General features: G+C 47.5%; 2 protein-coding genes across 2 annotated transcripts in view; one reads left to right on the top strand and one right to left on the bottom strand.

Annotated features, from left to right (window-relative positions):
• The window catches only part of SYN3 (synapsin III), a 443545-nt gene that overhangs the window by 148323 nt on the left and 280215 nt on the right, over positions 1 to 15007 (top strand). Inside the window, exon 6 of the mRNA XM_023527457.1 lies at positions 165 to 254. Within this exon, the coding sequence (XP_023383225.1) occupies positions 165 to 254 (90 nt within the window). The remainder of the gene's footprint in view (positions 1 to 164; positions 255 to 15007) is intronic.
• On the bottom strand, positions 2094 to 7897 carry TIMP3 (TIMP metallopeptidase inhibitor 3). Its single transcript, XM_023527352.1, has 3 exons — positions 7755 to 7897; positions 6976 to 7097; positions 2094 to 5964 (listed from the first exon to the last, which is right to left on the bottom strand). Exons 1-3 carry the CDS (start codon positions 7864 to 7866, stop codon positions 5767 to 5769), a joined length of 432 nt encoding a protein of 143 aa, XP_023383120.1. The 5' UTR covers positions 7867 to 7897; the 3' UTR covers positions 2094 to 5766.

Raw genomic sequence — 15007 nt, 5'->3', positions numbered from 1 at the left:
GGATGAACGTCCAGCCAAGGACTCTGGCCTTTATCTTGTAGGCAGGAAATAGCTACTGAAGCTCAGCTCAGAATGGTCAGATGCTCAAAGCCTGGGATGGAGTGGGAGGTTTCACCGTACCAGGTAACAAATGTTGATCAATGTTCTCTCCTCTTCTGCCTTAGTTCTCTCAGCTCATTAAGATCTTCCATTCCCTGGGACCTGAGAAGTTCCCGCTTGTGGAGCAAACGTTTTTCCCCAACCATAAGCCAATGGTGAGTGTCCTTTTTTACTCTGCTTATTTGTATGATTTGGAACAAACAAATGTTTACGTTCTCGGTCTATTTGAATGGAGTAGGTGGGCTCGGGGGCTGCTCCCTGACCACCAGGGCTCTAAGGAAGAGCCTTGATGTCCTGTGGAATGCCTGGCTTTCCAAAGGAAAGCGTCATCTCTCCAGGTGAAATTTTAGGCAGTAGGTCAAATGACAAAGGTGGACAGAATTCCTTGGAACATCAGGAATTTTCAGCAAATAAGGGGACAACTTGAACTAGCATGTTGGAGCCAAAGTTTGATGATGAGGGTAAAAGATGATTCAGAGGCAGCATGTTATTTTACTTGAGCCAGACCTGGTTTCAACTCTTATTTTAATAAAAATAGTAATATTTGATTTGCATTGATTGTTGACGGGCAGTTTCCTTGTATGTCTCCTTCACATTCTGACTTTTGCGTATATTTGAGGTCGTCTCTGGGAAGTAATTGGAGCTTAATTTGGATTATGTGGTATCGCCTGCCATTTGCTGGATGGGAGAGGGTACCATCTATTCGAATGGGGTGGAGAGCGCTCTATCTCACAGCTAGAGGAAGCTGGGTGAAAGAGTTCTGGGCAGCTGGAAACAGCCCATGACATGCCCGCTTGCATCATTGGTGGTGTTCTTAAACTGGTCATAGGAATACAGGGCTGCAGCCACACGCTTGTCTGGGGAAGACAAGTAGTGCCAGCTGGAAGCAGTGGCCTACCTGTGGAATTCCACGCTCAGGCTGCTGAGCTGGACAGTCCTGTGTGGAGACACTGATGGGTAGAACTGCAGGCTCTGGTGGGCGGTGGCGGGGGGCGGGGGTGCAGTGGGGGGAGTAGTCTCATCATATGGAGAGGTTTTCCAGTGATTACCTTTCACTTATATCTGATCCAGTGAGAGCCATAGAATCCAGGATGTGCTGGTTGGAATAAGAAGGACATGTGGACACTGGCATAGTCCAGCAAAGCGTGGACATAGTGGAGAAAAGTCAAGGTTCATCACCAAGCCAGCCTGAGTTTGAATCCTAGTTCTGCCTATGTACTAGGTCTTGGGCAGTGAATTAATGTCTGTGAGCCTCAGCTTCCATCGCTGAAAACCGTGGATGACAGTGGAACAACCTAATTGCTGAGATTTAATGAAATCATGTGTATAGAGTGTTATGCCTGGCATATGTTAGGTGCTCAAAGTAGAGTAGCTGTAAAATAGGGTCAAAGCTATACCCTAGAATGTTGTCAACAATAGAATGAAAGTTGGAGGGTCTACAGCCAACTCGGCCCATTCAGGGCAACATCCCTAACTATGAGCTCTGGGAGGGCCTTGCCAGCTGCAATGAGGCCTCTTAAGTTGCTGGCATTCCCCACTAGGCTGAGCCACACTCAGAACTTCAGGCAGGCATTCGGCATCAAGGACTGCTGTTTGCAGCCTTCCCCCACTTCCACTTGGTTGAGATTCTTGGGAAGAAAACAGGGAAAGCCAAAGTCAGGGCTCCAGTCTGAGAACATCTGTACCACTCATAGGTAATTAGATAAAGACCCAGATTCTGTAGCACTGTGGAGAACTCTGGCCATAGCATCAGGGAGCGAGGACCTCAGGGCTGGATTAGCAGCCAGGAGGAAATCTACGATGCCTCTCCTGAAATCCCTCCTGCCTGGTAAAGGACTGGGGCAGAGTGGGGCCAAGCTGCAGGAGTGGAGAGAGGGACGCATGCAGGGGTCTGGAGCCAGGGCAGGCAGGACTGAGCAGCTTCCAAGGCCCTCTACTATCTATAGAACCCCCAACGGTGGTCAGGACACAAAGAGGCGAGAGACTGCAGGTATGTGATAGAAATAAAACCACTTTACTGTTTAGAATAAAGGACACACTATAAAAAGTGAACATTATGCAACATTACAAGACAATATACATTCACGGAATATAAAATTCATAAATAACATGGAGGAAAACTGTAAACAGTGCTACAAAATTTAGCAACAAATACATTCCTTCTAGACAGGGTTTTCTCTGGTTGGTTTCTCTCCATCACTTCTGGGTCTCAGGACAGCAGACTGGCTAAGGGAGAAGGTGGGGTGTGGGAGGATCTAAGCCCCTCTCCTTCAGAGTACGAACTGGTCTCTAAGTTCTTCCCCTCCTCACACCTCCCAAGAGCCCGTTCGGAGGCTGTTGATATCCACCTCTCCTACATGCCCACGTTTTGTTTTGCTTTAGCCATCAGATATTCAAAATTTTTCTTGCATAAAACCATTTATTGATATTTTTTACTTTAGGCAGCCAGAAGCCAAACACTTGGGTGTCATTTTAGGGTAATCCATATTGACGATCGTCAAGGATTAAGTATTGTCTCTCTTGGTGTCTCTGAGATAGAGCTGTTCCAATCAATCATTTATTTCTTGAATTGCTCAAGAACCGTGATATGAAAAATAGTGCTTGTGGGCTGTAGCTTGACCATCATATGGGTCTGGGGCTGGGTGAGGGTGAAGCACAGGAGTCTCCCAGAATTATCTACTTCCGCCAGACGGAGCACTGGCCTGAGAGGCAGAGCCTGGGCGTAGCGCTTCCTGGATGGGGAAGCAGAAGAGATGGCCAGGGAAGGCCAAGGGATCCTGGAATTACAGCTCTCATGGCCCAGGATTTTTCGGAGAAATCATGGCTTCCCTATTGGGTGGGCAAAGGGACTATGGGGAAAAAAGAAAGAGAATTCCCAGCAGCCTGCCCAGGGCCAGTTGGTACGGAGCAAGGACGTGGATGTACTTGCTGTTTTTTCCCTCCTCCTTCTTACTCCAGAAAGCACTGGGATGCCGACAGAGCAGAGGCTGGAGGAGTCTCAAGTGCTAATTCCTTCTAGTTTCCCCAATTCACCAGTCTAGCTGCCTGCACAATAGAAGTATTTACCCTCCATTCCACTGTAGAATTTGATTCAGGAAAATGGCGGCATGTGGGTTTCTTTTTTTTTTTTCTCTTAAACACAATGTACACATATTATAGCCTACACATGACGTAAGATTTAGCAAAATAAAACGTTCACGATATGATTGAAATACAGAAGTGTCTCAGCTACATAAATGACTTTAAATTATACAGTAAGTGAACAGGTGAAATAAACAAAGCTATAGCTTATAGAAAGCTCCAAACCCACCCTCTGACAACATTGCTCTGCAAAGGAAACTTCTTTGCCTGGGACCTGCTGTTCTCCTCGCCAGGGCCTGGCAGATGGGACTGTGGTTCTGCCAACCTGTCTGCAGGACAACATCAGGTGACTCATGCTTAGGCCTCACCCCAAGTCCCTCCTATGTGAATGGAGGTGACCCTGCCAGGGACCAAGAATGGTCAGATGCCTCATGGAGGAGAGGCCGATGTCTGATTGTGGAAGGGCACTTGTGGGGGTTGGATCAGGGGTTCCACCTTGTAACACTTTGAGGTTAAAATAAAGAAAAATTTAAAACACCAAGTCTGGGGCCTCACCCCTTAAAAGCCACTAGCCTGCTGACCTCAGCTCCCTCTGCTCACACCGCCCCATCGAGAAGGCGACGCCTCCTCTTTCCCACATGCCGAATGTTATGACCACAGGTGAAAGGTACAAGGTAATGAAATCGATCCCAAGGAAACTGATGCCTGTACTGTCTTCCTGCTCCGGGGTTCTGCCAAACACCCTGCCTGGGCATTCGTGTGTGCGTGCAAGACATCACAATGTGTTGTCTGCTTCTTTTTGTTCTCCTGTTTTAATTGGCAGCTCTGTTTCCTAAAGCGGAATGAACTGAAGATACAAATGCTAATAGAGGAAAAATACCCATAATCTGAAAAAAGAGAGCAATCATGTTAAATGTCACCATCCTACCATCCCCAATTCTGTAAAACACACATTACTGTCTACTCTCGGCATCTCATTTTCAGCACTAAAACTTAAAATAATTTTATTTAATTGAAGAATTTATATTATAGTTTTATTTCAGAACAAAACCAACAACAAAATCCCTACAGCTGCTTGCAGAGTCAGGCTTCCCCTGTGACCACCAACTTAAATCCTTGAGGCAAGGACCTCAGCAGGTGGCATTCACCCACTAGTGCACTGGAGTAAGAGGAGCAAGCTGTCCCCAAACCCAGTAAAGGTGGCCGTTTAGCCTTGGCAGGCCAATCTGCAGCTTTCCCTCCTGTGCCCAGGCCCCTGACCCACACTAACTCTCATCTCCTAACTGAGCCACGCCAGTAAAGCAGTTATATGAAGGCCCCAAACATGAAGCAGGAGAAAAGGAGAGGGACACAGGTCAGATGACCCCAGTTAGAGGAATGCTGAGGGTGTTCAGAATCTCAAATTTTAATTAAAATGAAAAAAAAAAAAAGTCAACTTGGAATGTCATGATTTTCTTCAAACAAGCAACAACAAAATAGAAGAGATAAACTATTGGCGTATTTAACAGCATTGAACAGAATTCTGTGTCCTGTAAAAATATCAGCTTATGTCCCCGTGTGGGTATATGCAAATGTGTGTACAAACACATCCCCCTAGGTGAGCTAAACACTACTTTGGAAATAGTATTCTCTACCCAAGTCTACTTGGCTATATCTGTGGATAGTGTACGGTGTGTGTATTTCTCCAATTTACATAAAGGCAAGCTCCTGGCCAAATCTACCAAAGAGTTTTCCAGGAGGAAATAGTGTGGGAGGCAGGGAAAGGAAAGACATTCATCTCAGTCTTTCACCTGAGCTCTTGTACAAGGCAGGCAAATTGCCTCCTGACCTCAGGCAGATGTTTAAGTCTTCGTCAATTAAGAAAGTTCTGTTATTCTGGCCTGGCTGCTTGCTGCAGACTCAGGAACATCTGGTCAACCCAAGCATCACTGGGCTGGGGGAATTGTGTGTGTGCTACATCATCTCAGACCCTCTCTTAAAGTTTCTTCCTTCCCTCTCACACTCCTACATGCAGACACAGACAGACATGGTCTGGCTGGGACATGCATTAGCATCTCCTCGGTGTGTTAGATCTTCTGCATACCTTGAGTCTGTCTGCTTGCTGCCCTTGACTGATTCTGAAACAGTTGGCTTTTCAGCAGCTTCCTTGTCTGTGTCTTTTAAGGACTGGGGAGGAGAAGAAGGGCAAAGGGAGGAGGGTCTGGGTGATAACGAGGTGGGGAAGAGGAAAGAGGGGTAGGTACTACAATGCCCAAATGGGGTAGTTTTTTGATTTTCGTTTTCCTAAAAAAATATAGATTATGTTATCACGAAGGAGAGGAGTGTACATTCCTCATTCTCTCTGGCACAGCACCAAAAATTCCCGGATGCAAATGGGTGATGTCGAAACCCAAAAGGGGGTGGGGGTAGGGGGCCGGGAGGATGTTTCCAAATAAACACCATAGGACAGCATAGACTTTAAGTGTTCGAAGTGCTAAATTTGCAAGAAAACAGGCACTAATTTCATTGTCGTCATCTGGGAAGAGTTAGTGTCCCAAGGGAAGCTCAGTGGGGAGGGAGGGAGGGAGGTGGAGCAGGGTCTGGTGTTCAGGGGTCTGTGGCATTGATGATGCTTTTGTCCGGGGGGGCCCATCCTCGGTACCAGCTGCAGTAGCCACCCTTCTGCCGGATGCAGGCATAGTGTTTGGACTGGTAGCCGGGGTAGCCGAAATTGGAGAGCATGTCGGTCCAGAGACACTCATTCTTGGAGCTCACAAAGCAAGGCAGGTAGTAGCAGGACTTGATCTGCAATTAGACAACAGCCATCGGTTGGTTGGTAGATCTGCCATGGTGGACCTGGGCCTTAGGCTTGCCCAAGTCTGGATTCAGAACCTGGGACCCCTGCAGGTGGGGCCCAGCCCCATGAGTCTTTTAGTGAAAGTAACGTGAATAATACTCGCTAATGCTTACTGAGCAACTATTGTGTGCCAGACATTCTGCTAAGTGCTGCTATGTTATTCTCTTTAATTCTCATAACAGATATACCTTCCCTTTACAGATAAGGAAATAGAGGCTCAGAGAGGTTAAGTCATTTGTGCCAGGTCACACATCCAGAAAGTGGGAGAATCAGACATTCGAGAGAGCTTTTCCTCTCAAATAGTAACAGGCAAGGATGAAAGATCTCAGCTGTTGTAGGGAGTTGAGGAATAAGAAAGGTTAAAGCATAAACTTTGGAGTCCAGCTGCTCTAGGCTGGAAATGAGATTTATAGACTAGGGCTACTTACTTAAGGCCTCTGAGCCTCTATTCACTCATCTACAAAATGGGGGTTATAGTCATTAAAATTGCACAGAGTTGTTGTCAGAATCAAGTGAGAGAACAGCTCGACTCCCTCCCACAGGGGCAAGACTGTGTGCCTTGGGTCAAGGAGTCAGGCCTCACTGAAGAGTCATTTTCTGCAGCAGGTGTTATCAGTAGTCCTACATCAGCTTTTCCACCTGGGGTGGGGGCCGCCAATGGGACTACTTGGTGTAGCAGCAGTGTAAGGACCCTGCCAGTGTAAGGATCCTATACCTGCCACCAACTTGAGCTGCGGGAGGGCCCAGGGACACTGAAGAACACTTGTGTCCCAGCAGCAGCAGAAAGGCATTCTTCCCTCGCCTTTTCTGTGACTCGGCCCAGGGGACAACATTCCTCACCACCCCCCTGCTCAGACCTGCCCCTCTGCCCTGGCCCCACACTCACTCCCTTCCCAGGCCAGCAGGAGCTGATATTTCTGGGGCTGTGAGCCAGCACCTCCCCTGCCTGCCTAGCTTACCTTGCAGTTACAACCCAGGTGATACCGATAGTTCAGCCCCTTGCGCTGGGAGATGGTGAGCTGGTCCCACCGCTCCACGAAGTTGCACAGTCCTGTGTACACCTTCCCATCGTAGATGCGCCCTGGAGGACAGAGGATGGAAAGGGGAGAGTTGTTTTGTCAGAAGGGAAAAAATTCACACCTACTGAGCACCCACCTTAGGTCAGGTGCTGTGCTAAGTACATTTCACCCCTGTGATTTTATTTCATCCTCCCCAACACCTTTTAAGATGAACTGTATCCTCATTTTCCAGATGGGAAAATGAACTTAGAGAGGTTAAGTGATTTGCAGAAGGTCTCAAACCATGACGCACCAGAGCTGGGACTAGAGACCAACTCTTTACTTCCTATATCAATGGTTTCTGGTTTTGTTATTTCTTTTCCTGTACTGACTACCTAAAGGCGGGTGACTTTCAAAGACAGACCTAGTAGGTTGACTGTGAGGTGAAGAAGAAAAGGTAGTAGCAGTCTCTCTTAATTTATAGTAGAGCCGAGAGACTGCAAGAACTAGAAAATTCTTCCACAGGTTCAGTGGTGAGGCTGAGACAAAAACTCATCCTCAGTGTAGGAGCCTTAAGCTCTCAACACTGGCTCCGCAAGATGGACTCAAGACTAGATACTCCTGACAAGTCACTGGGCAATGGCAAATGTTCTCGGGACACTTCCAAGTCAACCACTCCTTCTCTATCCTGAAATGGACCTTGACCAAACCCTGGCCTAGATGCTAAAGTTAGCTGTTACCTGTCAGCAGGTACTGGTACTTGTTGACCTCCAGCTTAACGCCACAGAGACTTTCAGAAGCTTCCGTGTGGATGTACTGCACGTGGGGCATCTTGGTGAAGCCTCGGTACATCTGTGGGCAAGAAGGAATGTCGTGACAGGGAGACCAGGGCTCAGAAAGCATGCTGTCATTGGATCTATGATTTGAAATCTGATTCCCCTAACTGGCCATCGTGCGGCTGGTCACCAGCCTATGCACCCCAGGTCCTTCGCTCCAGATGAGGCCACCTCATCTCCTCTTGACTGAGCCATCACTGGTGTTTTCCCAGAGAAACCTTCCATAATACTCTCCTCTAGAGACACTTTTCTCAAACCCCAATACCTTTATAGAAATCTAAATACAAACGTGCTGTGGAAGGGGTCCTGCCTACCTCTCGAACCTCGGGACCGGAGCTCCGAGAAGGCAGTCAGCCAGCATTCTCATGACATCTTTGCGACATTTTCCAGTATATAAAAGCATTCTGACATTCTCCTCACTGTACCCGCATAAGAACTCTAGGAGGCAGGTGTCATTATACCCACTTTACAGAGGAGGACTCTCAGAGAAGCTCTTTGGCTGGCGAAAATTGAACTCAGGCCAGGGGTTCTCCATGCTTTTATTCTTCTGAGCGTCGGATGAAAGCATTGGGTTCTTTTACCCCAGATAAAGCATATAAATCGGTTCAATTCTCCTAGATTGTTAACTAAACACTTTAAAGTTATGAAATTGCTGATATTTGGGCATTTTTATCTACCACATCTGATACAATAGTTCTCAACTGGAGGCAGTTTTATCCCCACCCCAAGAAACGTTTTTGGTTGTTGCAAATGGGAGGTGGTGAGAGGGGTTGCTACTGGCATCTGTGCGTAGAGGCCAGGGATGCTGCTAAATATCCTGTGATGCACAAGACAGCCCCCACAGCAAGGAATTATCTGGCCCCAATGTCAGTAGTACCAAGGTTGAGAAATTCTACTCTAATATTAACATATGACAGCTCTATGAGGCAGGAACTATTATGCCCATTTTATAGATGAAGAGCCTGAGGCCCAGGCAGGCTAATGGCTTGTTGAAGGCTATGTGGTTGTTAAATGGCAGGGATCCACGGGGAAATTTGACCTGGAGTCCATGCTCTTTACCATTATCTTATGATGTTTCCTACTGCAGCCTCACAAGTTCATGCCCAAGGGCCTCTGATGCAGGCGATTGCCATTTATGACTACTGTGCCTCCTTTATCAGCCTGCTCTCAGAGCCACTAGTATGAATATAATGGAGGCTGAACCCACTGGTGATGCCAGGTCAAGTCCATGAGCATCACATAGGTCTGTCCAGACAACTCTGTTAACAGGGTGAGCTGGTAGGGGTGTCGCCCAGTCCCATTATCCCTCCAGTTCTCAGAGTCCACAAGCCCTGGACTGCTGGTGGCTTCTGGGCTTATCTCAATGGTGTACAATAGGACAATGTCTCCACTTCAGCTCTTGGCATGCATTATTAATTTACTTATGGTAATTAATAAAAAGCCAGACATCACCTCATTGGTGTCTCATCTAAGTGACTCCCGTTTGGTCTAATGGACTATTTTTTTCTTAGTCTTCTTTTAAGTGGCGACTGACTGGCAGGGGTAGGTGGTCCACGAGGAGCGACAGAGTTTGGGAGCCTCTGCCTTTTAAAGGGGAGCAACCCTCAATGCACATGGTTTTAATTTACCTAGCCCCGCTTCTTAACCCATTTCTCTTATGAGACTCGCCACTGAACGAGGAAACACAGCCAAGCGCTGTGAGAAGTGCTGTCCACACTCAGTTTTCAATTATGCCACAGGGAGCAGGGGTGTGTCAAATCCCCCCTCCCCCAACCAGTGATGGATGGTGCCTCTCTGGCTTTAACAGGAACCATGCTCACGAGGGCTGCTGTGTGCATGCCATCAAGTGTGGCTTTCGAAGAACATCTCGCACACTCGCTTCTGAGCCCAGCACCTTCTCATTTTGGTGTGGGTGATCCTTGAGTTTTTGGCAAATGTTTAGACTCAGTATTGCCCTAGGTCTTTCGGACCCAGCCTGTTGGAGCCTTGTTTCCTTCTCTGTCAGTCTTTCCTCTTCGTCTCATCTCTACTTCGTGGGTGAGAACCAAGCGCCTGTGTAGAGTCCAGTAACTTCAACTGGTCAGTAAGAACTTGACTCATCAAAATCAGCTTGGCATCACTGCTACTTTCGAATTTATAGGAACCCTTATTTTAACACAGCTTCTGGCACTGGCACACAGAGTCCAAATTATGACACATTACGAATGACTGGGTCTGACAAACTCAGTGCCGCCTTGTAGGGTGAATTCTGAAAATAACAATATGGTTAATTTCTGGTAAAGGCAGAGTTATTGTCTTTTTGTTGTCTCTTCTTTCTAATAATCCTATCCTGACCTAAATATTGACCCTCAAGTGTCATGTGATCTGTAGACCTAGAACTGTCATAGAGACCTAGAATTGGTTTGACAAATTTAAGAGACTCTCAGACTTGGAAAAGGATGTTAAAGGTGATCTAATCTAACCAGTGCAGTGAGGAGACAGACTGAGTCTGAATATTGTCTCTGCCATTTATTAGCCACTTAGAAAACTACTGTTTCTTCATCTGTAAAATGGGGCAAAGCGCTTACTTCATAAGGTGCTTTTGAGAATTAAATGAATGTTGGTGCACAACATTCAGTAAAGGTTAGCTCGAAACCAGTTAGTAATGAGTGTGTCTTTCCCCAAACTCATCTCTTAGTGGAAATCATTAAAGCTGGTTTGGAACTGCAGATATGAGAGGGCTGTTCTTTTTCTCCCCCAGCTTTACTGAAGTATGATCGACAACTAAAAAGTGTATCGATTTAAGATATACAACATGATGTTTTGATATGTGTGTACATTGTGAAGTAATTATGAAAATCAAGCTAGTTAACATATCTCTCACCTTATATGGTTACTTTTGTGTGTGGTGAGATCACTTAAGATCTACTCTAGGCTACAGTACAGTATCATTAACTATAGTCAGCATGCTGCACATGAGATCTCTAGAATGTATTCATCCTGCATAACTGCAACTTTGTACCCTGACCGACATCTCCCCACGTCCCCCGTCCTCCCTGTCCCTGGTAACCACCATTCTAGGCTCTGCTTTTAAGAGTTTGACATTTTTAGAATCCACATAAAAGTGAGATCATGCAGTGTTTGTCTTTCTGCGTCTGGCTTATTTGACTTAGCATGTCTTTTAGGTTCGTCCTCTTGTCACGAATGACATTTCCTTCTTGTTTAAGGCTGAATAATATTTGTGTGTGTGTGTGTGTGTGTGTGTGTGTGTGTGTGTGTGTGTGTACTCTCAAGTCCCTGGGCCTCCTATCTTGGGAATATCCACCCAAAGTTCTAAGAAGTTAGCTTCCTTTGAGGTGAAGGGACAGATAAGTTGAGAAAGAAGTTTCTGAATCTGAGGGAATTCACATATTTTATATGGAATGTCTGTTCTTCACTCTACATGGACAGCATAAAATGTCACCATTGTGTCAGATATTTCTGGCACGCCTTCCGAAGATCAGCACTGTGCTGCCTGCAGCTTTACATCTCAAACTCATTGACACACCAAGCAACTGAGTTTTGCAGCTATTCATCGACTGAGATGCCAAGTGGTGGCCTTTCTCATATAGAAGGGCTGTATAGCTGGGGAAGCAGAGTTCATGAGAATGGAGCCAGTCTCTGCCAAGGGCTTAAGAGAGACCCAGAGCATAAAGAGTCACAGGCAGTGGGAGGAGGAGAGGGTTCCCTGTGTGCTGGAGCGGGGGTGTTGGAGAGGCTTCCAGCTGGAGCTTCAAAGGCGAGATCCTGCTATTGCTCATTTGATTAGACAAACCACTGAAGGAAGGAAGTCCCTGGGGGCCAAGCATTCCAATTGCCCATCAGATCTATCCTGCCAGAGTCAGGACATGCACAGCACATGACCAGCAGACCTCCCCATGGGACCCTCCCAGGGCCATCTGGGACAAAGTGTCCCCCACGTGCTGTCTCCTGCAGCTGGCCTAAAAGCATGTGTCTACTGCACAAACTACAGCCCCTGGCAGAGCAGACTGCTTTCTTTGTGGTCCTGATAGGAGATAAGGTCCCCAAAGATTAGAGTGGCCAATTCTGGAAACTTCCACTATTGTACCACAGCCCGGTGGCTCAGCTCCAGCTAATCTCCAAGTTTGGGTTTGTAATGAGCACCCTCAACATTCTAACACCCTCCTCCCCACCACACACCTGTGGGTCTCTGCACACTCAAGATGTGCCTGAGAGATGGTCCAGAGGCTGTGGAATTAGCATATGGGAAAGGGTCTGCCTTTCTTTCATCTGGGTGAGAAGTTTTTTGGGGGGGTGGGGGGAACTCTGAGAATGAAGAGAGAGGTCAGACAGGGTGTCTTGAATTCTCACGTTCTCGGAGTTCCTTTAGTCCTGCTCTAAAGGAGCCCTTGCTTACTCCATCTCGCTCTCTGGGTAGACGCTCTAATCCGCTAGAACAAAGCGCCCCAGGGACCTGTGCCAAAACTCTTGCAGGCTCGCCTCTCTCACCTCTCCCCCTTCCCTCCTACAAAGATTTTTTTGATACACCCTTTGCAGGACAGATGCAAGTCAAGAGCTACACTGCCACAGGACAAACTCACAAACTCAATCAAGCTAACCTCTTTTTAGTCCCTGAGGGAACAAGGTACAGATGGGGTGGGGGAAGTCCACAAAGTGGGCAGGAATGATGCATGCGCCTGCTGCTCCACTGCTCTGTAATCTCTTCGTAGGCAAAGACTATCGTTTGGCTCTGGGTTGCCACTTTCTAGTTACGTGACCTTGACAATGTGTATCTGTTTCATAGGGTTGTCGTGAGGATTGAGCCATGCAAAGGCTTAGCAGAATATAGCAAATGCTCAATAAATGTTACTTGTCCAGAATCTTCTAGTCATTATAAAAATATTATCTTTGTAGCTGGAAGCACAGTGCTAAGCACAGATAGAGTGAGGACGAGGGGAAAGGGAAGGTGGTGGGGGCAGGGGTTGGGTGGTCTACTCCTATACCCCGCATCTTCTCTGATTAGCAGACTGGTACCTGCAGACCAGCAGAATCCAGTGGCCTCCATGGATAGAAGGGCCATGACCAGTTCTATGGGTTATCTATTATTGGGCCGGTAGGAGGGATAAAAGGTAGGAGAGTTAATAAAAGGCATTAGAGATAGTGGATAATGATCAAAGTAAGATGGCAGGGAGATTTGGGGAGTCGTAAATAACACACAGGATTGAGAGGAATCCTGAAGCCTCAGCTAGAGAACCAGATCTGTATTTAATTAAATGCACGACTCTGAGCAAGTCACTTCCCCTTTGAGCCTCTGTCAGAAGTAAAATGAGAAATTTTATTTCTAAGGTCCAGCACTCTGACTCCATGGACCTGGGTGAGATGGACAGCATCCTGGGAACGGGTGTGTGTGCTCTGAAGCTGATGGGTGAACAATGTTATTTGGCCTCTAAACACTCCCACCCTCCCCCAGTGGCTGGTCCAGCACCAGTGAGGGGAAATAGGACATTGTGCCCACGGGAAGGGCCTCTGACCATCCTGGTGTCCAAGCCCTGGAGGAAGGAGGGCAGCTAGACAAACTTAGGAACCACTGCCTCCCAGTTCTCATCCTCACAGCTCTCTGCTGAGCACAGAGTGTCTCAAAAGTGAAGGATTATTCCAGAACAGGCGGAAAATGTGCTTCCTAAACCTCTGCTTTTGTCTAATATACTTTGGCATTCACTCGCCAGCTGCCAGGGGTTGCACAGCGGGTTTTTGGGTTGTTTTGTGCTCTTATTGGTGCCCCCCTCTGCCTACTGTTCTCTCCCCATGGCCATCTGAAGACATAAGCTGGTCCCATGACCAAGCTTGGGCAGCCAAGGGCAACGGGCCAGGGCTGACTCTGGACGTTACATAATCAGAAGGCTGTGGACATTTCCAAAACTGAATCCAAAGCAACAGGTTCTCCAAACTTAGGATATCTAACCTCAGGCCTCAGGATGCAGGAAGAGTGAGGCCTGGAGGTCGGCCTCTGGGATGGATGGGTACCAGTGGGCTGTGTCACTCCCTGCACTCATTCCTCGCCTGGCGTCAAGGCTTGTCTCCTCTAGGGAGTCCAGGTCAATGGGGTCTCACCCCCATTTTCGCATTAGATGGACAAGCATTCACCAAGTCCCTGTTGCATGACAGGTCCTGCCTAATTGCTGGGGATGCAAATATGAGCGATGAGTAAGGGGGCTGGGAGTTCACTTGGACCTGAGTGCACCCATCTCGGACTTCTGATGAGTCAGGCACCCATGTCTTCTCTCCCCACCTGACTGTAGTCCCTAAATGCAGGAACCCTATCTCGGAGTGGCCTCCCCGGCTCTTAGCACACAGCACTGCACATAGGGAGGTACTCACGAAGGTGGGGTGATGGACCAGCTGCCAAATTATTCAGAGTGAAGCCCACACCCTCTGTGCTGAGGCAAACCTAAGTATTCCCTTCCGGCACCTAGAGCAGCTCCCGCTTAGAAGTAACACGGCCAGTGTCCCAGGGCACTTAGAACCCTGAAATGTCTGAGCCAGAGGGCTCTCAGGGGCACCAGGCCCAACCCCCACACTGTTAGATGGCAAAACCAAGGCCCAGGAAAGGGGGTGATTCCAATGTACGCAGCTCTTTATGAGCAGGGCCAAGACCAGGAAGCAGGTTCTCTGGGTTTTGGATCTGATGCTCTTGTTTTCAAGCGGACTTCTCTGATGTGCTTCACAGTGGTAACATGCTCCAGACTATGTTTAGTATGTGAATGTGCTCAGTAAATGGTGCTAACTAGCAGAGATGCAAGATGACAATTAAAGCTGGGAAAACAGGCAACAAGGGTGCAGTTCCTATCTCGGGGTGAGGTTTCTGTGATTAGCGCAAGTTCAGTGTAAAGATTCAAGGGCTAAGTTGCAACCTCAGTGGCTATACAAGACCTATAGGCATTGTGGAAACTCTAAAAGTCAGAGCTTGAAAGAGCCCACAAGACAACCTAGTCCAACTCCCTCGTTTTATATATGAGAAGACTGAGGCGAAGAGGGGCAGTGACTTGGCAAAGGTCTCAGAGTTACCAGGTAACAAGGTTGTCTACTGTCTGGTTCCAGAGCCCAGACTCTTAATAATTGCCTCTGAGGGACTCCACCTGTTCTGGCTATGGGATGAAGCAGCCACCATTCCCCCCACG

Source organism: Pteropus vampyrus, unplaced genomic scaffold (genome assembly GCF_000151845.1).
Source record: "Pteropus vampyrus isolate Shadow unplaced genomic scaffold, Pvam_2.0 Scaffold16, whole genome shotgun sequence".
Taxonomy (NCBI): domain Eukaryota; kingdom Metazoa; phylum Chordata; class Mammalia; order Chiroptera; family Pteropodidae; genus Pteropus; species Pteropus vampyrus.
This window is presented reverse-complemented; position numbering and strand designations above follow the sequence as displayed.

Coding starts and splice junctions, on each gene's coding strand:
- TIMP3 (XM_023527352.1), bottom strand. CDS start 7,866: ATGTACCGAGGCTTCACCAAGATGCCCCACGTGCAGTACATCCACACG. Junction 7,098..7,754: donor GTACCAGTACCTGCTGACAG/GTAACAGCTAAC, acceptor TCTGTCCTCCAG/GGCGCATCTACGATGGGAAG. Junction 5,965..6,975: donor ACCTGGGTTGTAACTGCAAG/GTAAGCTAGGCA, acceptor GTCTAATTGCAG/ATCAAGTCCTGCTACTACCT.